This window comes from Sinocyclocheilus rhinocerous, unplaced genomic scaffold (assembly GCF_001515625.1).
Source record: "Sinocyclocheilus rhinocerous isolate Xijiao unplaced genomic scaffold, SAMN03320098_v1.1 scaffold590, whole genome shotgun sequence".
NCBI classification, from domain to species: Eukaryota; Metazoa; Chordata; class Actinopteri; order Cypriniformes; family Cyprinidae; genus Sinocyclocheilus; species Sinocyclocheilus rhinocerous.
The window spans coordinates 472582-495904 of record NW_015637177.1 but is presented as its reverse complement, the minus strand read 5'-3'; the positions used below and the strand labels follow the sequence as shown (position 1 = coordinate 495904).

The 23323-nt window shown below is 35.1% G+C and overlaps 4 protein-coding genes across 8 annotated transcripts in view; 1 reads left to right on the top strand and 3 right to left on the bottom strand.

The window, feature by feature from the left end:
• Nucleotides 1–10021, bottom strand: part of ccdc149b (coiled-coil domain containing 149b) — an 11371-nt gene extending 1350 nt beyond the window's left edge. For 2 of the 4 annotated variants that reach the window (XM_016563792.1, XM_016563794.1), the window contains exons 1-12: nt 9811–10021; nt 7240–7401; nt 7101–7139; nt 6828–6935; nt 6571–6687; nt 6232–6404; nt 4708–4780; nt 4518–4602; nt 4239–4386; nt 1786–1862; nt 1534–1566; nt 1282–1368 (exon numbers count right to left, since the gene is read on the bottom strand). In XM_016563792.1, the coding sequence (XP_016419278.1) occupies nt 1282–1368; nt 1534–1566; nt 1786–1862; nt 4239–4386; nt 4518–4602; nt 4708–4780; nt 6232–6404; nt 6571–6687; nt 6828–6935; nt 7101–7139; nt 7240–7401; nt 9811–9861 (1153 nt within the window). In that variant the 5' untranslated portion in view covers nt 9862–10021. The remainder of the gene's footprint in view (nt 1–1281; nt 1369–1533; nt 1567–1785; nt 1863–4238; nt 4387–4517; nt 4603–4707; nt 4781–6231; nt 6405–6570; nt 6688–6827; nt 6936–7100; nt 7140–7239; nt 7402–9810) is intronic. The other 2 variants (XM_016563795.1, XM_016563796.1) reach the window with 2 other exon arrangements.
• A 1863-nt stretch (nt 10022–11884) lies between these two features.
• On the bottom strand, nt 11885–15832 carry lgi2b (leucine-rich repeat LGI family, member 2b). The gene is made up of 8 exons (XM_016563797.1): nt 15588–15832; nt 15324–15395; nt 15101–15172; nt 14848–14919; nt 14027–14098; nt 13694–13863; nt 13358–13522; nt 11885–13271 (listed from the first exon to the last, which is right to left on the bottom strand). The coding sequence occupies exons 1-8, from the start codon at nt 15782–15784 to the stop codon at nt 12454–12456; spliced, it is 1638 nt and encodes a 545-aa protein (XP_016419283.1). The 5' UTR covers nt 15785–15832; the 3' UTR covers nt 11885–12453.
• A 1494-nt stretch (nt 15833–17326) lies between these two features.
• Nucleotides 17327–20941, top strand: LOC107748829 (cyclin-dependent kinase 2-associated protein 2-like). Of its 2 annotated transcripts, XM_016563800.1 has the most exons (6): nt 17410–17448; nt 17562–17624; nt 17893–18052; nt 18493–18584; nt 19967–20087; nt 20653–20941. In XM_016563800.1, exons 3-6 carry the CDS (start codon nt 17998–18000, stop codon nt 20718–20720), a joined length of 336 nt encoding a protein of 111 aa, XP_016419286.1. In that variant the 5' UTR covers nt 17410–17448; nt 17562–17624; nt 17893–17997; the 3' UTR covers nt 20721–20941. The 2 variants fall into 2 exon arrangements, with proteins under 2 accessions (XP_016419285.1, XP_016419286.1); XM_016563799.1 differs by having other exon boundaries at nt 17327–17619.
• Nucleotides 20942–21157: 216 nt separating this feature from the next.
• The window catches only part of aip (aryl hydrocarbon receptor interacting protein), a 6153-nt gene continuing 3987 nt past the window's right edge, over nt 21158–23323 (bottom strand). Inside the window, exons 5-7 of the mRNA XM_016563798.1 lie at nt 22495–22636; nt 21946–22178; nt 21158–21839 (exon numbers count right to left, since the gene is read on the bottom strand). Coding sequence (XP_016419284.1) covers nt 21834–21839; nt 21946–22178; nt 22495–22636 — 381 coding nt within the window. The 3' untranslated portion in view covers nt 21158–21833. The remainder of the gene's footprint in view (nt 21840–21945; nt 22179–22494; nt 22637–23323) is intronic.

Below are 23323 nucleotides of genomic sequence, written 5' to 3'. Positions count from 1 at the left end.
CCTGAGCATTATAACCCCAATTTGCTATTGTGTGCTGCGCATTTTACTGAGGACAGCTTCCACAACAGGAGGGAGTACAGTGCCTGCCGGATTCGCCAAAAAGCTTTTGTTGAAAGACGGAGCAAGGGGCGTGGCAGTACTGAAACACCGTCTAAGCTGTTGGCCAATCACAACGCATTGGGACAGCTAACCAATCACCTTCATCAAAGCCGGAACTGAAAGCCGTTTTTCGAACCACCAAGCATGAGAGCATGTTCTAGTACACCCCCAAAACAAAATCAAGACTTTGTAAAAGAGCATAATAGGACCCCTTTAATCAAAATATAATATGAGCGGTTTTACTCCTATGAGGTTTTCCATTTTTAGATCATGTTCCCAAAGTATGCATTTGAAAATGTTGATTTTTTTTTTTTTTGTGATTCTGCAATTTTCTGAAATGTAGATATATAACGACAACAATTTTGAGTTATGTATTTGATATTCCTCCGAATGTTATTGGTATGCACTATGCAGTAGTAGCTTTGGATGTCTATGAATGTTAGCAGCACACAGATGAATGTTTTCGGGTATATACACTAAAAAAAACATTGGTGTAGAAACAATTTTCCATCAGAAATTGCTAGTAAATATCACAAACGATTACAAAGAAACAACAAGTAGCAATGAATTAAATGTGAACTTTTGAGGTAGAAGGTGTTAGTCTGACAGTATAAACATGGCAAATGTAAAAAAAATGTAGAAGAATGTTAATATTAGATCTAATAATTGAATCTGCAATTAGGGGAAGTGCCAGGATGAGATCCTGTGTGGAGCTTAACAGGAACCGTTGACTCGCATGAAGGACATGGACATGCCTGTTCATTTGATTTTTAATATTCGACAGGCAAAGTTGTGTGTAGCTGTATGCAAATCAAATTTTCATAATACCGATTCTACTAATTCGGAGAAAAAATATAAACATGAATTTATGTGGTGACATTTAAAAACTTTTAACAATGTGGCACTTTTCTTTCACTTTTTGGCCTCTGAATGTAAGAATTTTGTAAGGACATTTTTATGATTATGTGTGTAAGCTTCTCTTGTCTTGAATTTACGCATCAAAGTATTTTCCATATGCAAACTTAGGGTTAGGTCTATGATTATTACAAAATTAATAATAACTAATAATTTTTAAAAAAAGCATTTGGATTTGTGCCTGTAATGTTTAAAGAGGTCATGAGACTTAAAAGTGTACTGTATAGATGTAAAGTGTCAATTAGTGTTCACTAGGTAGTAACTCACCCATTGACTCTGGTGTCAGATGGACTGACTGTTCTGTGGTGGGCTGGACATGCTGAGAGTCACTCAGGACAATAACGGCTTTCCTTCCTGTAAAAAAGTTCAAGTCAATATATACACAACTATAACAACAAATGGAAGTTATCTTGTCAAGTTAACAACAAGGGTAACAGAGGTAGAATTGGTTTGAAAAAAGTGCAGAAACATATAAAAGGCAAAAAACTATATTGAATAAAAAAATTTAAAAAAACATACTCCCTAGTCCGAGAGACACATTGTAGGTGATGCCTCCAGAGAGGGTGAGAAGAAAGAGTGAAAAGCAGAAATGGGAGAGCAATTGAAAGTCATTTAAAAATTGAAATAAGCAAGACAAACTATATTATGTTACAAAGAAACACCAATTACACAAATGTAAAGTGTATTAGAGCAAACATTAAAACACCAAACTACAATCAAATAATCAAAATTAAGAAAAAAAAAAGCAACTGCATAGAATATGATGTTTACCTGGCAGACTCCACAACCCAGACACCTCTAATGTTTTCAACTTTCTTTCAAGTTCTGCAACCCGGTTACCCAGGATCCTGTTTAAATATATGCAAACCAACAGCTACATTTCACTTTTTAACACTATTCAGTATGGAAGGATATTCTGGACAATTTTCAAAAGGAATTGCAAATTGTATTTTTAATTGCGTTTTCCATATCTGGACGCATTAATTGTGACATAATCCAAACGCAATTGCAAATCTTGCATTACCGTTTGCATTTTCGCTTTCGTGAACGCACAGTGGCTGCCAAATTTGAAATGAAAAAGAAGTCCATTTGCAACTGTATTTCCCATATCTGACGAGTTATGAGCCTGTCATATTTAAATAGCAATATTAATTACCTTGTCTGCTTTTTCACTCTCTCTGCACCACGCATGTAACCTGCCAAAACTCAAATGGAATCGCAATTCCTTTTGAAAATTGTCCAGAATATTCTTCCATAATTCTGTAAAAATAAGAATGCTATGGCATCATTAACTTGCATCTTGGCAGGATTATTATAATTAACAAAAACCATTAAAACAACTGTTGTTAATTTAAATAAAGCCATAATAAAATAAAATACAAAAAATAATATTAAAAAACTAAAGAATGTTAAATTTTGCCTCGGTAATTAAATTAAGCTGAAGCACTAAAATTACAAGCTAGAAATAAATAAGAACTAAAACTGAAATAATACAAATATATTAAACCTAAATAGTGACATTTAAAAAATACATTGATAAAAATAAAAATAGTAACATATAAAAAAAATACACTGATAAAAATAAAATGCACATTTTACAACAAAATTTAAAAATGAAAACTGAAGATTTAAAATATTAACCCTTTAACTGTCACTCCCATTTTTGAACAAAGACGTGAAAGTGCACTATCCAAATTTTTATAATTCATGAATGAAAACATTTGTAATATGACTTTGATGTACCATTTCCACGGTAATGCAATGTCTGATTTTAAAATGGTTCTCAAAGGATGAATTTTGAGATTTTAAGCTTTCAATTGATATATAACAACAAAGAAAGACTTTTTGTGACAAAGGTCAGAACTCCTGTTATTATGTAGATTTTTGAGGTCCCCTCTAGTCATAAAATAATCTATTACTTTTCCTACATAATTTGTAACGTGTAAAACAGTGGTAAAATATCTATTTAAGAGTCTTAGACCTTTCCAATGATATATAGTTTGTCATGATTAGATTAGGATTTATTTGCATTATAGTGAAGTAAACTTAGGCGTCCCACTGGGGGGGACACGTGACAGTTAAGAGGTTAATGAAAACTATAATAGCATATAAATAAACCATTCGAAAGTAACACTGTATCTTAGGTGCTTTCCAGCACAGAAAATGAGATGACAGTTGTCACGATGCTTGTCTGCTTTTTCACTCTCTCTGCACCACGCATGTAACCTGCCAAAACTCAAATGGAATCGCAATTCCTTTTGAAAATTGTCCAGAATATTCTTCCATAATTCTGTAAAAATAAGAATGCTATGGCATCATTAACTTGCATCTTGGCAGGATTATTATAATTAACAAAAACCATTAAAACAACTGTTGTTAATTTAAATAAAGCCATAATAAAATAAAATACAAAAAATAATATTAAAAAACTAAAGAATGTTAAATTTTGCCTCGGTAATTAAATTAAGCTGAAGCACTAAAATTACAAGCTAGAAATAAATAAGAACTAAAACTGAAATAATACAAATATATTAAACCTAAATAGTGACATTTAAAAAATACATTGATAAAAATAAAAATAGTAACATATAAAAAAAATACACTGATAAAAATAAAATGCACATTTTACAACAAAATTTAAAAATGAAAACTGAAGATTTAAAATATTAACCCTTTAACTGTCACTCCCATTTTTGAACAAAGACGTGAAAGTGCACTATCCAAATTTTTATAATTCATGAATGAAAACATTTGTAATATGACTTTGATGTACCATTTCCACGGTAATGCAATGTCTGATTTTAAAATGGTTCTCAAAGGATGAATTTTGAGATTTTAAGCTTTCAATTGATATATAACAACAAAGAAAGACTTTTTGTGACAAAGGTCAGAACTCCTGTTATTATGTAGATTTTTGAGGTCCCCTCTAGTCATAAAATAATCTATTACTTTTCCTACATAATTTGTAACGTGTAAAACAGTGGTAAAATATCTATTTAAGAGTCTTAGACCTTTCCAATGATATATAGTTTGTCATGATTAGATTAGGATTTATTTGCATTATAGTGAAGTAAACTTAGGCGTCCCACTGGGGGGGACACGTGACAGTTAAGAGGTTAATGAAAACTATAATAGCATATAAATAAACCATTCGAAAGTAACACTGTATCTTAGGTGCTTTCCAGCACAGAAAATGAGATGACAGTTGTCACGATGTAACATACTTGTTGGTTTGCCGTTGATGCTGAATGACCATGTTCTTCTCATGAATGGTCTCCAGCAGAGCAGTGGCCAGGGACTTCAGGTCACTGATGGACTGCGAAGTGACCGGGAGACTGCAGCCATTCTCCTCTGACAGCAGCAGCTCTTGTACTGGAAATATATTAGCTGTAACTTAGCTTCTGAGGATTTTTCTTTCAAAGAATTGTATATTAATTAAAGAAGAAAACTGGTAAAGCACGGAATTGTTACTGTCTGGATTCTGTAGAAGTCTTGTGTGGTACCTTGTTTAGCAGAGAGGACTCCTGTCAGAGCACTGCTGTTGGACTTGCCATAGACTTTACAGTTCTTCTTGCTTTCCAAAGCACTCTGAAATAAAACACATTGGCATATGCCCAACAATGAACTTATACATAACTAAAGTGAATAAATATTTTGTGTACATATAAATTTGGTTGTATGTGTAATAAATACCTTGTACTTCATGACGTTTGATTTGAGGAGGGTGACCTCCTCCTGAAGCTGCATCAGCCGCTCATGCAGATATCTTAAAAAATATATATCTTTTGAAGACTTTAATATGATATACAGATAACCCACAAAATGACTAGCTAAATAGCACTGTTGATAATATTTAGGCACCAACAAAACCAACTGGACATGTTAAAACGGCCATATCAATGCCTGTAATGTCCCCACCAGACCAGCAGAGGTCAGTCTCACCACAAACCTGATCATGTCCTAGTCACATTTGCTTTCTTATATAAATATCCTTTAACCATGTAAATAATCAAAATGGCATTCTTAAGTCATGTTACTGGGGTTTTCTTCCTATTGTTACATTGAAAATATACTGCCTGTGCGGAAAACCAACTGAAATAATATAAATGGATATTCTAAAGTTATTTGATGTCAGCTAGTTGCCAATGCATCATTTATCATTTTATTTTATTTTAACATTAAGTACTAAAATAATAACTAAAACCAAAATAATAAAAACTATATAGACAATATTTTAAAAAATAAATAAAAATGCTTTACATTTTAAATCAAACCAGAATATCAAAATATTAACAAAACTATAATAGTACTATATATCAATAATACTACACTGAACAAAATTATAAACGCAACACTTTTGTTTTTGCCCCCATTTTTCATTAGCTGAACTCAAAGATCTAAGACTTTTTCTATGTACACAAAAGGCCTATTTCTCTCAAATATTGTTTACAAATCTGTCTAAATCTGTGTTAGTGAGCACTTCTCCTTTGCCGAGATAATCCATCCACCTCACAGGTGTGGCATATCAAGATGCTGATTAGACAGCATGATTATTGCACAGGTGTGCCTTAGGCTGGCCACAATAAAAGGCCACTCTAAAATGTGCAGTTTTACTGTATTGGGGGGTCCGGGGGGGTCCGAAACCCAGTCAGTATCTGGTGTGACCACCATTTGCCTCACGCAGTGCAACACATCTCCTTCATAGGCCTTTTGTGTAAATAGAAAAAGTCTTAGATCTTTGAGTTGAGTTGAAAATGGGGGCAAAAACAAGTGTTGCGTTTATAATTTTGTTCAGTGTAAAATAGCAGTTATTTTGGAATCAGAATGTGATTTATGTGTACTAAAATAATAAATCTCTGCATATATGTTAATTAGTGTGTGTGTGTGTGTACTTGTTTATGCTACATTGTGTGCCCACAAGGACAGTAAAACCTGACATTTTTTACATTGTGGTCCCCACGAGGGGAAAAAATTATTACAAATAGTAAATGATGTTTATCTGAAAGTGTAACAATGCAAACAGATTTTCTGTAAGGGGTAGGTTTAGGGTTAGGGGATAGAAAATATTGTTTGGTCAGTAAAAAATTAATAGACGTCTATGGAAAGTCCCTACAATTCACAAAAACAAACGTGTGTGTGTGTGTGTTTACCTCCTGCTACCGCAGCAGTAGATGCTAAATGTGTAGGTGTGTAGATCCTGAACATGGCAACACTGACCTGTTCTCCATACACAGAGCATCAATATCCAGAATGCGATTCTCGTGGCTTCCCAAGATGTGGTTAATTTCCAGGTTTAGTCTGTGAGCTTTCTCCTGATAGACATTACGCTCTGCTCTCACGTCCTGTAATTCATCCGTGGCAGCCTTTAAGCTTTGCTCCAGTGCTTCATTCTGCAACACCATAGGGTTATGACACAGGACAGATATTGCTTTTTTACTCAACTATTGTATCAGTGTTTTGTTTTTCTATGACACCAGTGTCTACAAAAACTGTGAGACATGACACACAGTGATATTCTTGAGAACTAAAATGTGTGGAACGCCAAGAGCAATGCACCTGCTCTCGAGCTCTTTCTAACTGCTGAACAAGATCTTCTCTCTCATGGGCTGGAAAGTGACGAGTCCCCACCTCTTCGTCCCCTAGACGCTGCTTTGCGATGGTCATCCTCAGCAGCTGTGGGATGGAAAGAATGCAGATATACCACAATATATGAACTGTGATCAATGTGTTTGATTACATATTTGACCTTGCAAACATCTGCATGGGACTGAGTCATGCAAAGTAATCACCTCTGTGCAGAGTGGAACCCATACCTTGTTATCGCCCTGCACCTCCGCTAAACGTTGCTTCAGTTCTTTCATCTCCTCGCTCAGCTGTTTGTTCTGTTCTCGTGAGTCTCTCAGTAACTGGGCCAGATTGACCTGTGGCAAGTTAAAAACAATGAATAACACCAAATGATAATCAGGAGTACTGGGTTGACCATTTCACAAACTACACATTTAGATTTCAGATCTGTAGTTTTATACATACAGTATATAACAGAGTATAGTTAAGCATATTTAAATAGGTGTTAAGCACAGACATACTTGGTTTCTTTTTTCAGGAGGCAGAGAAGGGTCGCCATCCTATTAATGAAAAAAAAATCTTTTAAATATACGTCATTATAATAACAATACCTCATACTTCTACATGAGTGTTTAATTCATTTAGAATATAAATACATACTATAAGCTCTCTGTACTTTTTCTTGAGCCCTTGGTGGCGTTCACGGAGCTGGTTTGCCATCAGTTTAAACTGATCCCTTTCCTGCTGGCAGGTGTCCAGTTCTTTTGATAAGATCAGCAGTGCCTCCTTCTTACTCTCCAGCTTTCTCTTGCATACCAGGAACTAGGCACACAAAGAAAACAACAGTGTTGTTAATGCTTCAATTCAACGCATTTAGTCACCACTGCCAGAAGAGGCAATGATCAAAGTGGGTTCTTGCATTGTTTTTTTTAGCAAAATCACCTAACCTTTTTACTCAAAGGCCTCCGACTCATAAGTCTTGGTTACACTTTACTTTAAGGTGTCCTGGTTACAGTGTAATTATACATTTGATTTAAGTACTGAGTAATATTATTTAACTACATGTACTTACTATATGGATAGGGTTTGGCTTAGGGTTACTTGCATGTAATTATGCATAATTAATTGTTATTATAATAGTAAGCACATGCAATATGTGTAACAAGGACACCTTAAAATAAAGTGTTACCAAAGTCTCTTCCAAGATAATATTTACATTTTTCCCATGTAAGTGAAAATATTTCTATTGGCACTTTTGCTAAAATGCTTAGAAGTTTCTGCATTTGAGAACTTTTCATAGAAACCAGAAATGTCAATAGAATACAATAATTACCCATAATTTACTCCTTTAATTTATTCACTCATCTTTATTAATTTTGGTTATTCCAGATGTTCTAGGAACTGTGTGTTCTGTAAGTTAATAAAACATTAGTTGAAGGCCAAAAATAAGAAATATGATTTCAATTTACATTAATTCTACATCTTGATTTTAGTGGCTTTAGCCTTTGCTGAAGTTAGATTATGTATTAGGCCTACTTATTAGGGCTGAATGATTAATTGCATTTGCGATAATATCGCGATATGAAAAAACGCGATTTTTCAATCGCAGAGGCTGCAATTACACGGTCACGTGACACGCGAGAGTAAAGAGGTTTGTTCTACTTGAAGATCGATCGGTGTATGACATCAAAGTAAGGCGAGAGAAAGTAATAATAACAGTTATTATTAATAGCTATGCTATTTTTCAATGTTTCAAGTGATGCAGGTGTTTTTTTCCCTGTAGGTTTTTTAAATTAAAAAAGCATTAATTTTTCTTAATGTTCAGATTTTTTTTATAGGTTTAAAGGGGGGCGCGACCAAAAAAGTTTGACAACCACATGGTCTAAAGTTAACAGACAGTGTTTAGTGCAGTCCACGTTTACATACTGTATGTTTATTACAGTGACTTTGAATTACCTAAAGTAGAGGTTAAGCAACAGATTTGTTTTTAGATTTCTGCAATCTACTTTAGTTTGTGTGATTTGTTACTGACTTTCATATCAATGTTTACACCAGGCTTATTTGTCAGTGCTTTATGTTGTCATAATTATTACATGCTTACAAGGTTGGAAGTTCAACAAATCAGTCAATATACTGTGATTGTAGTTGTTCAATAAAAATGTCATTCATATCAATTTATGCATCACCTAATTTCATCGTAACATATAGGCCTGGCCTACAGAAAAGAACATTTAGCTATGTTTAATCTATCTAATAGCGTGTTGGTCATACTATACAATGATTTATAGCTTGTCTTTTTTGAATAATACAGAACATAAAGAGCTTTAAAAAATAATTGCATATTAAATCGCAATCGCAATATTGGTAAAAAAAAATCGCAATTAGATTATTTTCCAAAATCGTTCAGCCCTACTACTGTAGTAGTACTACTGTAGTAGTACTACAGTACTTATTATTAATATTATTATTACTGAATTAAGACATCATGCCACCTTGGAAGTTGGAAGTAAAGAACTAAATCCTACTTTTAAATTAATATAACCTTTGAAAAGGTCAACCAAACCTTTGAAATTTCTAAATTTGTCAATGCACTTGAGAAGGGACATTAAAGTTCACAATTTGATCAATATAAGCGCATTTATTCAAAAGATTATGTAAACACATTCAAAGTCCATAGGAGCCTGTTATTGAGTTGTTATGGGTTTAAAAGTTCCCTAAATGAAAACATACAGACGACTATTTATATTTCTTTATTATTCCTGTATCCACCACTGTATTTTAAAATCATTATTTTAAAAATGATTTCAATTCCAGGTCCAATCTGAGTTCAGCGCCGTTCATGGATCTTGACGTAAAAGGATGAAGATTTACGTTAATCCCTCAACTGATCATGTCGTGTCAGACCTTCTGCATTTTATTTATTATGATGCAAGGCATTTAAAGATGTAATAACATGCATGTCACCTATACTATTCGATAAGAACAAGCGGTCTCGAGAAAATTACAACACAACACGGTTACAGTAAGAGGATTTCACGTCTCTGTAAATCAGCAAAATAATCTGATCGTATTTAGAAAACCATGCCCTTAAATTTTACACACGTCATTTGGGTAAATTCATTGAAAACCACATTAAATGGTTAATTTGAGCATCCTCTATAGTGCAGTGCTGATAGTATGATTCATAGAGTGCAGATGAGCGCGAGGCATCAACATGTCTGCGTTTCCTACCTCATTCACCAGACCCTGCCAATCACTTTCGCTTCTTCTGGAAGGATTCATTTTCGGTCCGAGAATATTCTTCTAAAAAAAGCTGTAAATTACAAAAACGGTCACGTCGTAAGCATGTATTGCGACGAGGATGACACGATTACACGTTTCAGGTTTCATCAACATCACGTCGTACATCATTTCCGGCTGGGATGATGGCCAACCGCAGCGTGTCGCTTTTAAACAGGGACGCGAAGTGACAGTGCTACAAAAGCCAAAGAATAATAACAGATGTTTAATGAAGCTTCTTACGTTAAGTTATACGATTATAATAAACCTGTGGTCTCGAATAAAACTATAAATTGTTGTTGCAAATGAATTTTTGCTGCAATAGTCTTCTTACATTGCTGTTGAACGCACCCCCAAACTTACAACGAATTTCAAACATCACACATTTCACATGTTATTGTTGTACTCGATTATAATTACACAGTGTATAAGATATAATGTATTCTATTGTACTAAAGTGCGATTAACTAATTTATATTGCTATTAAAAAAAATTAAATTAAACATGGTCTCAATTAGTTTGAAAATATACAAGGTTATTTTAAACGTCCACCATAATTTCACATAACACAGCATATACGCACATAATGTAAATAATAGAACATGAACATAATGCACAGCAGAAAAAAAATCATACAGACAGGCCTCTAAATACATAATTTCTGTGCTTACTTTAAATGGCTACATTTGTGACGTGCTTATTCCTCTGGTCTTATTTATCAAACCTAAGTGCTCTGTCACAAAGAATGATGTTGCTGACTGGCTGGTAAAGTGATCTTTGTGAACATAAGCAGTTTCTCACTGTCAAGGAGTGTCATGAAATGTAAGTTTTAACGTGCTTCTTTCTTATTATGTCCTGTGTTTATGTTGACAGTATGTGGAACAGTAATGCACTGAAGAAAATGCTAAACTGGCTGCTAAACCATTAGTCCAGCTGGCTTCCTTGTTAGAAACTATATATACATATATATATATATATGTGTGTGTGTGTGTGTGTGTGTGTGTGTGTGTATGTGTGTGTGTGTAAATAAAAACAAACATGAATGAATAGAAGATGCTGTTTTATTTATTATCAATAATATATTTTCAAATGTACATCCAGTACAATCCTCGGCCAGCTACAGTAATAAAGGATCATCCTCTGTTAAAAAAAAAAATCATGAATAATAAAAAAACGCAATTTCTAAAGCTTTCATTCATCAAAGGCAATAACACTGAGGGTCTCTACTGAACAATATCACTACTCAGCACCAAAAACATGCTTGCATATAGTCAAACCAGCTCATTAGGATAAATTAGCTTGAAGCTGACAAGTCCACAGTCTTTTGGATTGAAGCCGGAGCACCTTTGGTGAACCTGATATATCACAAAGAAATGATTTAAAAGGGCCCTGATATAATCAAACAGTCAGGTATTTTCAAGGTCTGAATAAATTAAGCAGCATTAAATTAAACATGGTCTCAATTAGTTTGAAAATATACAAGGTTATTTTAAACGTCCACCATAATTTCACATAACACAGCATATACGCACATAATGTAAATAATAGAACATGAACATAATGCACAGCAGAAAAAAAATCATACAGACAGGCCTCTAAATACATAATTTCTGTGCTTACTTTAAATGGCTACATTTGTGACGTGCTTATTCCTCTGGTCTTATTTATCAAACCTAAGTGCTCTGTCACAAAGAATGATGTTGCTGACTGGCTGGTAAAGTGATCTTTGTGAACATAAGCAGTTTCTCACTGTCAAGGAGTGTCATGAAATGTAAGTTTTAACGTGCTTCTTTCTTATTATGGTGTGTGTTTATGTTGACAGTATGTGGAACAGTAATGCACTGAAGAAAATGCTAAACTGGCTGCTAAACCATTAGTCCAGCTGGCTTCCTTGTTAGAAACTATGTATACATATATATATATATATGTGTGTGTGTGTGTGTGTGTGTGTGTGTGTGTGTATGTGTGTGTGTGTAAATAAAAACAAACATGAATGAATAGAAGATGCTGTTTTATTTATTATCAATAATATATTTTCAAATGTACATCCAGTACAATCCTCGGCCAGCTACAGTAATAAAGGATCATCCTCTGTTAAAAAAAAAAATCATGAATAATAAAAAAACGCAATTTCTAAAGCTTTCATTCATCAAAGGCAATAACACTGAGGGTCTCTACTGAACAATATCACTACTCAGCACCAAAAACATGCTTGCATATAGTCAAACCAGCTCATTAGGATAAATTAGCTTGAAGCTGACAAGTCCACAGTCTTTTGGATTGAAGCCGGAGCACCTTTGGTGAACCTGATATATCACAAAGAAATGATTTAAAAGGGCCCTGATATAATCAAACAGTCAGGTATTTTCAAGGTCTGAATAAATTAAGCAGCAGAGCATTATTTATTTAAACCTTTATAGAAAATGTTGCATAAATAGCTTTTGCAAGACAGAAGACAGGCATGTGCACTGGGTTTTGGCCTTTTTGTTGACGAAACATTACATTCATAAATATTATGGTTACTTGCATACATATATTGAAGAATAGAGTTTTATTTTAGCAATTGCCCAGATGCAACGAATAACAGCATATGCCTCATTTGCTATAATCCACTGAAATATGTTCAAAAACCTTGGTTTTGCCTTTGAAGCTGGTGGCCAGCACAAAATCACGCTGGTCTGTGGACAGTGCTGTGAATGAGCGTGGCCACTGAACATACACATCCCTGAACTTGATAAATTTCTGGTTTTCCTCATCCCACCTAAAGATCTGGGAGAAAGAATAATCACTGCTCAGAATCAAATAGTGCAGGTCTTTGAACTTGATGGGCTGTAATACTGTGGCGCCACGTGAAGGCAAGCCCTGTACTTCTTCAAAGTGTTTGCCCGTCCACTTCATGACTTTTGAGTCACCGATGTAGCAGGCGAGCGCAAGGTAGGGAACATCATTAATCCTAAAGGCCTTCACGCTGACAATGTCGTCCATATTTGCTATCTCATCATGGAGAACAAACTTCTGGGTGCTCTTGTTCCATTGGTAGATAACAGGAACCTGGGAACGGCTCACGAGTATGAGGACAGATTTGCCATCTAAATAAAAAAACTCTGCATCGGTGTCACGAAACCATTCATGAAGGAACTGGTATGGGTAGAAACCAGTTTCATTCCACTTAAACAGAGTTGTCATTCCAGCTTTGGAACTGTCCACAATTAGGAAGAACCAGTCATCTCCGATCTGGAAGACTTCAATGTCATTCGGCTTGGACACATTAAGCATTTCAACTGCCTGAAATTTGGTGAACTTATTCTGTGCTTGGTCATATTTGTAGACGAGGGAGCCATCGAAGAGTTGGGAGACAATGACAAATGCCTGCTCGTTGATCAGAACAGACCGGCATCCAACAACAGACCGACCTGAAATATAATATATTTAAAAAATGAAATCATCATCTATACTCTTTCATTTTTATGACATATGACAAATGATTATGGAGTCAAACCTGTGATGTTATCAAAAGGCCTGAATTTAGTCTCAATGTGATCCCATTCCATGATTATGCAGCTGTCTGAATTTGGAACTGACATAGCAACATATATATCATCTTTGTGAGAGAAGATGTCTGCTGACATTGATTGAGTATTCACTATTTGGTACTGAACAAAATCTGAAGGGAAAAAGAACCAGACATATGGAAGCACATTAATTCATTGTCACTAAACAAGTGTAAACAAATCATATATTTTTTCGTCACACCTTTTCACTGCATTTATCAAGACAATCAATGCAAAAATTCAACATAAAATCTGACATATCTAAGCAACAGAAATTTAGTTACCTGTGGAGACACACTTGCTGTGTTTTTCTGGGACATCCTTTAATAGGACGCCCTTCATGCCAGATGGACTGGCACAGTAAGCATTAGAGATCGTGGCATTGGATCGTTTCAACCACAGCATCAGCCACATGGTCTCACAGTCGCAATGGAACATGTTCCCACGCAGATCTCTGTTTATTAGACATGACATGATCAAAACACTCTAAAAACTCTGCAAATAAACAAAATCATATGTGACTGCAATATTACTGTTTCCCAGCTATTTAGCATAGGTGGTTGTCCTGCATGTTGATTGCATGTGCACATTTGTAAACAGTGAACTGAAAAACTCACAGTTCAATCAAAGAGCGTAGATCAGAAAAAAGACCCCTGGGTAGTGTTTTTAAATTGTTGTTCGCTAATGATCTGTAAAAACAGAGAGGAAATTAATTAATACAAATGGACAGAAGACTTTACACAAATGTAATGTACATACATATATTAGATTTCCATATGATAAATATATTGTCACGTGAAGTAAAAACATGAAACCTATTAGAAATGGGAACATTTGGACATATATGTCATGTATATCCATCCTAAAAACCTGTCAATACCTGTTGTGAATATATAAGTGAATATACTAATAAATAATAAAATATAGAAATGTATTTTTTAAATTTTTATTAAAAAAAAACATAAACATACAGATTGTTTTTTAGAAGTTGCACATATCAGTAAAATATATATTGTTGACATATATGCTTGCTGCATATAATACCATATAAAATCATAGATATTATTAACATATAAACAAATGTATTGTGGGGATTTCATATATGTTATAAACTTATAAACTTATCTTCATCTACCCAGAGAATGCATGTATGTGAAAATTATATATCGCCTTAGAGGTAACAAACATGACAATATCCCTCTTGACATATGGCAATATATTACATTTCCATTTGGTTATTTATACAAGTCAGGATGTTTAGGGACTTTACAGTGTACCTTATAATACAATTCAAGACAACACCAATATATCACATAATGTACTGACCATCTGAAACAAAAATATATATTACTTAGCCTACTAAATTAAATGATGCCTACCAGAAATCTGTCTAAATAAATACAACCTAGCTTTTGCTCGCTGTATGCCATATACTTACAGATGTGTAACATCCCGAAGTCCTCTGAAGGCATATTTGTTTATCTCTCCAATCTTGTTACCTTCAATAAATCTGGTTGGAGAAATAAAATAAGACAAAATAGCTATAAAAAGTACTTCAACCAATAGCCAATATTAAACCAATAGGGATTTTGATAAAGTGGTCCAGGCATCCAACAAATATATCAGTACTGTAAAGAAGTGAACATTTTTGATCATTTATTTAAATCAATAAAAGCTGTCCAAGTACTTACAAATACTCAAGATGAGGAAGCCCTGAGAATGCATCCTCCTTGATTTCAGAAAATGAATTAGAACTAAGGAGACTAAGAAGAGAAAAGATGCCAGAATATGCCAGAAAATTCTAAAACATAAATATGACCAGCATAAAAAAGAATGCCTTGGATTCAAAGTGTTAGTGTTTTATAATGCAGATAAACAGGTACATTTATAAAAAGTGATGCAGCAGTCACTTACAGTAACTGCAGTGAGGGCATGAGCGAGAACATAGCCTCCTTGATTTCTGGGAAACTGCAATTGACAATACTCCTAAAAAATAAATATAATAAATTAATAAATATAGCTTACGCCACTTCTTTAATTTGTTGTTTTGTACCAAACACTACGATGCACGTTCAGTTTCGAAACACAAATACAGGCTATATCCCACTATGTTTGATAAAATTATAAACATTTTCGCAAATAAATTGTTAGGCGAACATATAACAATATCACACTTACAGGGAGTTGATGTCACTCGGTATAGTCCGTGGGATGAGAGACGAACCGACGCAAATGATTGAATCTGTCGTACAAGTGCATCCTGAAGGACATTTGAATATTCGCTTTGATCGGGACAGTTGAAATGAACAAACGAGCAGTAAAGTTACCAAAAGACACTTTCGGATGGAAGATAGTTTATCGTTTGTAAGATCCATGGCTTTGAAGCGGAGTCGAAAGTAAACGCTCCCCTGTCCCGCACAGCAGTGAAATGCAGCATGAAGGACTGACTTCAGAATCAGCAGCTCTGATGCAGTCAGTGCTTTAGACTGTCCCATTAGAGGAGGCATCACGAGTCCCAAAAAAAATGTCAAAGTAGCCATGTAACTGACAAATCATACCACTTTTTGTTTGTGGCTGTTCTTGCCTTGAGATGCTTTTAAAACGTGCTAATTATATTGTTTTATCACACCTCTTTCTGTTTTTCTCTTTGCTGTTAACTGAAAGTTAAATGTCATATCAGCAAAATTGTTGTAATTCTTCTGTTTATGTGGAGCGAGTATGAAAATGCACAAATTATCTTGGCAATGAAAACAAGTGGCAAAGTGGAAAATGTGGTAGGTGACGCAGCAGTTCTTTGAATGAATGGCTTCTGTGTCTTGTGTATCAATAGTCACTGACTAATGTACTTTACATTTACTGTAGGCCTAAATTTACATTAATATGAGCTCAAGCTGTATTTACTTTGTCTATGTCCCTACATATTACTAGATGATGCTGTATAAGTTACAACAATTTCTCTGGCAACCAGTAATAAACAGGCCTATATGATTGCAAATAATGGACTCTACAGTACGCATAGCATTAATCATTTAGAAGCAGATCTGATTTCAGCATGTAAGTGCTTTCTGTCTATATGTGACTGGGGGAGGTGCTTAAATTGATGACAGTGAAATAGCCTCTACTCCTACAATCTGTCACATTTAGGCTACTGAAGTACATATGCATAAGTGGTTTTCAACTGGTTTTCCTGCAGACCAAACTCCCAGTGCATCAACAGAAAACAAATTGCCATTACAAACTGCAAATGCATAGGTACCTATTTGCTGCATAAAAAAAAGGCAAATCAATACAGACCACCTCATCAGAAATGCTCATCAAAAACTCCCCGTCATCAGACAATTAAGGAAAGTCGAAAACCAGTCAGCAGTTTAGTGTTTTTAAACTGCCATTGTGAAGATTGTTCTAACAGTGTCCATCAGTATGGCACAGAAAGGACTCATAGGTAGGCTACTGATATCCCTTTGGCACATCTAATGCACCAATAAAAAGATTACAATGGATCCATCTCACCCAGCGTATAAAAGAAACCTGAAATCACCCAACAGCTAAAACATCCTGATTAAAGAACACTTTAAACAGCTGTCAGAGTGTTCAATAAACATCTATATTTTAATAGTTTTTTTATGTAGATTGCACATTCCATTGTTTAATGTATATTGTACTGTACATCTCACCAGTAGTGATTACTTGCAGATTGACAAACAATACAATTCGGTTTTGTCCTGTTATCCATTTTTATTCTCTATGCCATATTATTATATGCCATTCTATAAATAAACAACTAAACATTATCACAAAACGACTTCAGATGATCCACTTTCCAAATGCTTTCCCAGCTCATTGTTGTCCACTCTCTCCAAACACCTCAACAAGAAAATTCCAGAATGGAATCTTCATTGTGGAAGACAGAGGGCAAAGGCGCGTGCCTGATGACGCAGTCACTCTTTTTGCCGAGTATCATGGGAAAATAACATAGCAGGCTAGCACGCGCAGGAAGAGAGGAGAAGAGCCGACACCTCCGCGCAACGAAACTCTTCCCATGCGTTATATTCCTCGTTAACCTCCTCGAACAAGTGTAAACCGGCGACCAGGAACCGTCTTTGACTGGCCAGCGTATCGCGAAGTGTTCACGGTTGTTGTTGTTTGTTTGATTTGTCGGCTTGTTGGATATTTAGCGCGTGTCGCTGTCGAGCGAGTTCGCGGAAGAAGAGTTGGGTAGTTAAATTTACCTTTCATAAACCATTACAGGCGTCCTCCACTCTTTAATACACCAAGTATATTTAGTATTTATATAAAACGACTCCTTGTTTTGCCCTAGCTGAAAATAAAGAAAAAGTCAGTCAATTCCAGGCGATTTAAATGGATAAGGCACGGTTTGAAGCCGGTTAAGTTTAGAGGGGACCGTCTTTTCTGCCCGTTAGCCTTTACCATGTCTCTCACCTCGTATACGTATCTGTATATCTACTCTTTGTGTTTCCATTAGGTCAACAACGTTCCTTCTTCAGATACTAAAGCCCAACGAGATTACGTTCAGAAGATAAGCAAAAAGTTTTCATCAAGCGAGGTTACAGTCGACGGCGGTGTAAATATGAGTTACAAGCCGATCGCCCCCGCACCCACCGGCTCCAACCACACTCCACCAGGTGAGTTGCATTGTTCTCTCTGTTCATTCATTTCTTTTTTACATTCATATTTTCTCCATTTGAGGTATTTTTTGTCCATCTTTTCAAACGCTCCGTTTTAATCCTGGAGAAAGGGGTCAGTGAACTTACTGTAAAAGAGGTCAGAGACACGGATAAAGGGGGAGGAGTTAAAGGAGCCATAGCCATCTGTCTCGCTCATTACATTAATGTGGTATATTGTGCTGCTAACCGTACCCTATCGCGATTACGTTTAAAAGCTAACTGTTTTCCTACTCATTTGTGAGTGTGCCATGCCATCACATCAGTGCATCTAATATTGACTGTATTTTACCTCACTTCCTTTCATACAAACACTGGGTGGCGAGATCTCATTGGTCGAGTTTGGCCTTTTGACATTTCCTTGATTTGTGATTGGTCTTCCTCTTGCTCTCTGGTTTTAGGATCATGTGGCTCATCTCCATCACTGGCCTCCTCTTCTAACTTTAGACCAGCATTTAGTGACTTTGGTCCACCATCAATGGGCTTTATACAAGTAAGTTAATTTTCTGATAACAGTGGGCTTTTAGATAAATTTGCTTACTTGACATTATGATGATAAATGCACTAAGGGTCTGTTTTATTTGTAATAAATACACTACTGGTTTGAAATGTTTGTTTGAAGTTTGAAATGATGTTTTTTTTTTTTTTTTTTAAAGTTGTTTCTTATGCTTACCAATGATGCATACATTTAATCAAAATACAGTAACATACAATAAAAATGGTGATATTTTGAAATATAACATTAAAATAAAAAAAGTTACATTTTAATTTTTTAAAAATGTAACTTATTCTTGTGATGGCAAGGCTGAATTTTCAGCAGCCATTACTCTAGTCTTCAGTGTAACAAGATTCTTCAGAAATCATTCTGATATATGGATTTGCTGCTTAAGAAACATTTCTTATTATTATCAATGTTGAAAACAGTTGTGCTGCTGAATATTTTTGTAAAAACTGTGATACACTACTATTCGTAAGTTTGGTTTCAATTAGATGGGGGGGGGTAAATTAATACCTCTTCTATTCAGCAAGGATGCATTAAATTGATCAAAAGTGACAGAAAACGTATGTAATATTATAAATGTCGTTACTATTTCACATAAATGCTGTTCTTTTGAACTTTGTGTTCATCAGAGAATCCTGATTTTGTTTTCACCAAAATATTAAGCAACAAAAACACTAATATTAAGAACCATTATTATCAATAGAGCACCAATAATTTATAAAAATTGACCACCAAATCAGCATATTACAAAGATTTCTGAAGGATCAGAAGGCGTAACGACAGCTGAAAATTCAGCTATGCCATCACAGGAATAAATTCAATTTTAAAATATATTCAAATAGTAAACTTATTTTAAATTATAATATTTAAAAATGTAACTGTTTGCAGTTTTTGATTAAATAAATGCAGCCTTGGTGAGCATAAGAGACTTCATACAAAAACATGTATAAAAAATCTTATTACCAACTTTTGACTGGTAGTGTGCATATTATATATATATTATAATTCCATTATATATATCCACCTTATTCTTCCCGTAAAAATGGGCGCAGCCATTTGTAAATTTTATGGGTCTTGCTTCAGGTCTCATTCGCTTCCAGTTATTTTTAGCTGAACAAAACCGCTCGTTTTGCTGCTTGATATTGCAGATTGGTCAGTCATACCATATTATTTTAATGTATTGTCTTATGAACATACTGGTTTGTAGTGCAAACAGTTTTACCATTTACTGCACGCTGTAATTCTTCTTGTTATTTTCCTATAGCAGCTAATGAACCGGAAGTCTCGCCCATAGGCTCACTTCAGTGTTGAAGAATGAGGATACACCTCATAAAGAGGATTTATATTACTCCGACATCTCTTGTTTTTTGTAGCCTGTTAAAGTGTCCCAGGGATCAACCTATAGTGAGCTGCTCTCCGTCATTGAGGAGATGAGCCGTGAAATTCGTCCTACCTATGCTGGCAGCAAAAGTGCCATGGAGAGGCTGAAGAGAGGTACTCCAAACCCTTTGGCATAAAGTGCATGCAGCACATTTAGCCCCCTGGAGTAATGTGAGCCTAAGGGCAGTTGTGATAGTTTTCTGCGTTTTCAGATCTGTGTGAGATCAGACTTGCAAAGTTTCTTTTGTCAGCACAAAGACGTTCTTACTAAGCTACCTTTAATAGGTTGTAGTGCTTGTCACTGAAGTAAAATTAATATAGAAAAAGTGTTCAGAATATTTATAATTCCAGTAGCCATTAATTACAGTGCAAGTAAGCCACTTACTTGTACTATAGGTAATTTCTTTAAATTATATTGTTAATTTATAGGTAGTGCAACTTCAATAATTAAAGTTGTAACTTATAATGCCTGATATGTAATGCTTATTTTAGTGTCAATTTATTGTATACATCCAAAGACAGTATTTTACAATCTGTGCTACCTGGTTCATTAGTAAATGGCCTGTCAAACAACAAAACTACTTATAGTAGTCATTTTGCACATTAGCACTTAGTCTTGTTATTTGGATAAATGTTTACTTGTTTGAAATGGCTGATATGTGTTTCTGTCTTTCATCAGGTATCATCCACACACGTGCTCTTGTCAGGGAGTGTCTAGCAGAGACAGAGCGAAGTGCTCGCACATAACATCCACACACACACCCTCCCTCTGGTACTTGTCTCCTCATTGTTCTGTTTCTCAAACATGCTCCTTCTCTTTGCCAAGCTATTTACATCACATCTTTCTCTTTCTTATTGACCTTTGTCCATCATGCATAGCTATCTCCCCAATGTACACCTCATGTAGTGTTAATGTGATTAACATATAAATTTTTTTAAGCCCAATTTTTGCAATTCTGTATTTAAATAAAAAAACCAAAAACAAAACAAACTGTCAGATTTTCAATTCCACCGAATGCAAGAATTGCTTTTGTAAAGTGATTTTCAAAGAACTTTATTTGGCTTCAGTCACAACATATGCAGAATAGTTGCAACAACACCTATTTAAAAAGCATTTTGAAAATAGTTATTTATTTGTAGTGACATACAGATATAACTGACAATTCCATTAATTAACAACAGAGTGTGAGTGAATATATGTTTTTAGTTTCAATGATGGGGAAGTGGATACTTTTACATGTGCCATCACAGTGTTATTATTGTGTCTTTCACTTACATATTTCATAGACCTTCTAATTTCCTTTCTTTCAATATTAAAAATGTATACATATAAAGACAATGAAGGTAATAGCAATAAAAATGAATAAACACGATAAATACAAAAGATTAACATAAAAATTGAGGGAAAGGGGGATATAGTCAAAGAAATCCTATTTAACCAGACTAGCATTTTATCTTCAGATTGTCTTTCAAGTTTGGTTCGTTCAGACTGCTCTTGTTAAAAAGCACTGACCTTAAGGAACAGGGTTCAATCTGTGACAATTTCTATCAGCTACATCCAAATACTGAATATACAAGGTAACAAGACAGTAAGCTGGTATTTACCTCATTTCTGGTTCACAGGAGATGCAGATCCCATTAGCAACTCAATGAAAATGAGCACTTTTCATTAAATGATGGGTTACTCCAGGGATAAATGGATGAATTCAAGTGCATTTAAAGCTATGCACTCCTCAGTGGTGTATCAATTTACTAATGAAACATGAGGAGGTGATAAATTTATCAAGAGCGCATGTGCTCCAACTTGACGGTGGCCTAACTGCGTCCTTATAAATGTAAAATTGGACGTTCATCTTTGTTTCAGCCCTAAAACGAGAGGAAAACAGCACAGTACATTACTTAACTGAGCAGCTTTTGTTTATCAATATTCACTCATTTAGATTCTGTTTTTGAGACAGAAGACTGAACTAACCGTGGAAGCTGTAGCAGAGGCTTTGCTGTTGTAGTTGAAAAGGTTTTTGTAGCGTCCCTTCTCCTCTTTCTGTTTTTCCCGAATGCGATCCTCCATTGTCCTCAACTCCTTTGCAACTGAGGTTTCAAGTGATGGGTCTAGTTCAATCACTTTGGCAAAGTCAGCTCTTGCCTCTGCTTCGTTCCATACCGCTGCATGAGCTTTCCCTCGTTTGAAATACGCCTTCACATTATCTGTGAAAAAGACAAAGAATGAGTATGGGCACCTGTAATACAAATGATAAATCCTACTCATGGTGGGAGCACGCTCATACTAAGTCTTGTTTAAAAAAACAGTAGTATTATTTTTAGTTAACCTTGACTTGTTTGTAAGGAACATGATCCTAGTGCAGCTTTTTATTAACCTAAAAATACTGTAGAAGTTCAAATAAGCTTCGTTGATATGCCTAGCTGTAATTACAGCTAGACTTGTAATCAATGAACAAAGTGGGTTGTTATAAAGAATTTAGGCTTGGGGGTATGTGAGTGTTGTAATTGTTTTGATATTTACCATCGTACTTGTTGATTATAGAAGAGCAGTGGTCCAAAACCTCATAGTACTGGCCCAAAAGATGCTTGCACTGGCAATAGTTGAGGAGGAGAGGAGTGATCATGAGATCTAGTTTGATCCAATGGTCATCACCCGGACGCTCCTATAAACAGAGAATATGTTTACAGTAAAATTACCAACCTTGAGGAATATAATAATACACTTTTGGCTAGGGCTGCACAGTAATGGTTAAACTGATGATTTTTTTTTGTTGCTGAAAATATAAATCATGATTATTCATCACAATTGTTATTATTTAGGAAATTCCTAATGAGCACAAATGAAGAGAATGTCAGCTCATATGCAGTATTTATTTTACCCCCATCTAGTTTCCTGCCTTATACACATTAACGCTCTAAATGATGAAAACTCATAAAATATTAAAGGGGTCATATGATGTTGCTAAAAAGAACATTATTTTGTGTATTTGGTGTAATGAAATGTGTTTATGCGGTTTAAGGTTAAAAAAACACATTATTTTCCACATACTGTACATTATTGTTTCTCCTCTATGCCCCGCCTTTCTGAAACGTGTCGATTTTTACAAAGCTCATCGGTCTGAAAAAGCGAGGTGTGCTGTGATTGGCCAGCTATCCAGTGCGTTATGATTGGCCGAATACATCAAGCGCGTGACGAAAATGTTACGCCCCTTGCCATATTGTGATGATGCCCTGTCAGGCCGGAGCGATGATTCAAAAACATGAAAACCCATTATAAACGAGGCATTCATTGCATCCAGTGGGGACATAATTATGGAATATAATGACTTGTACTGTCTTTTTACGCGTTG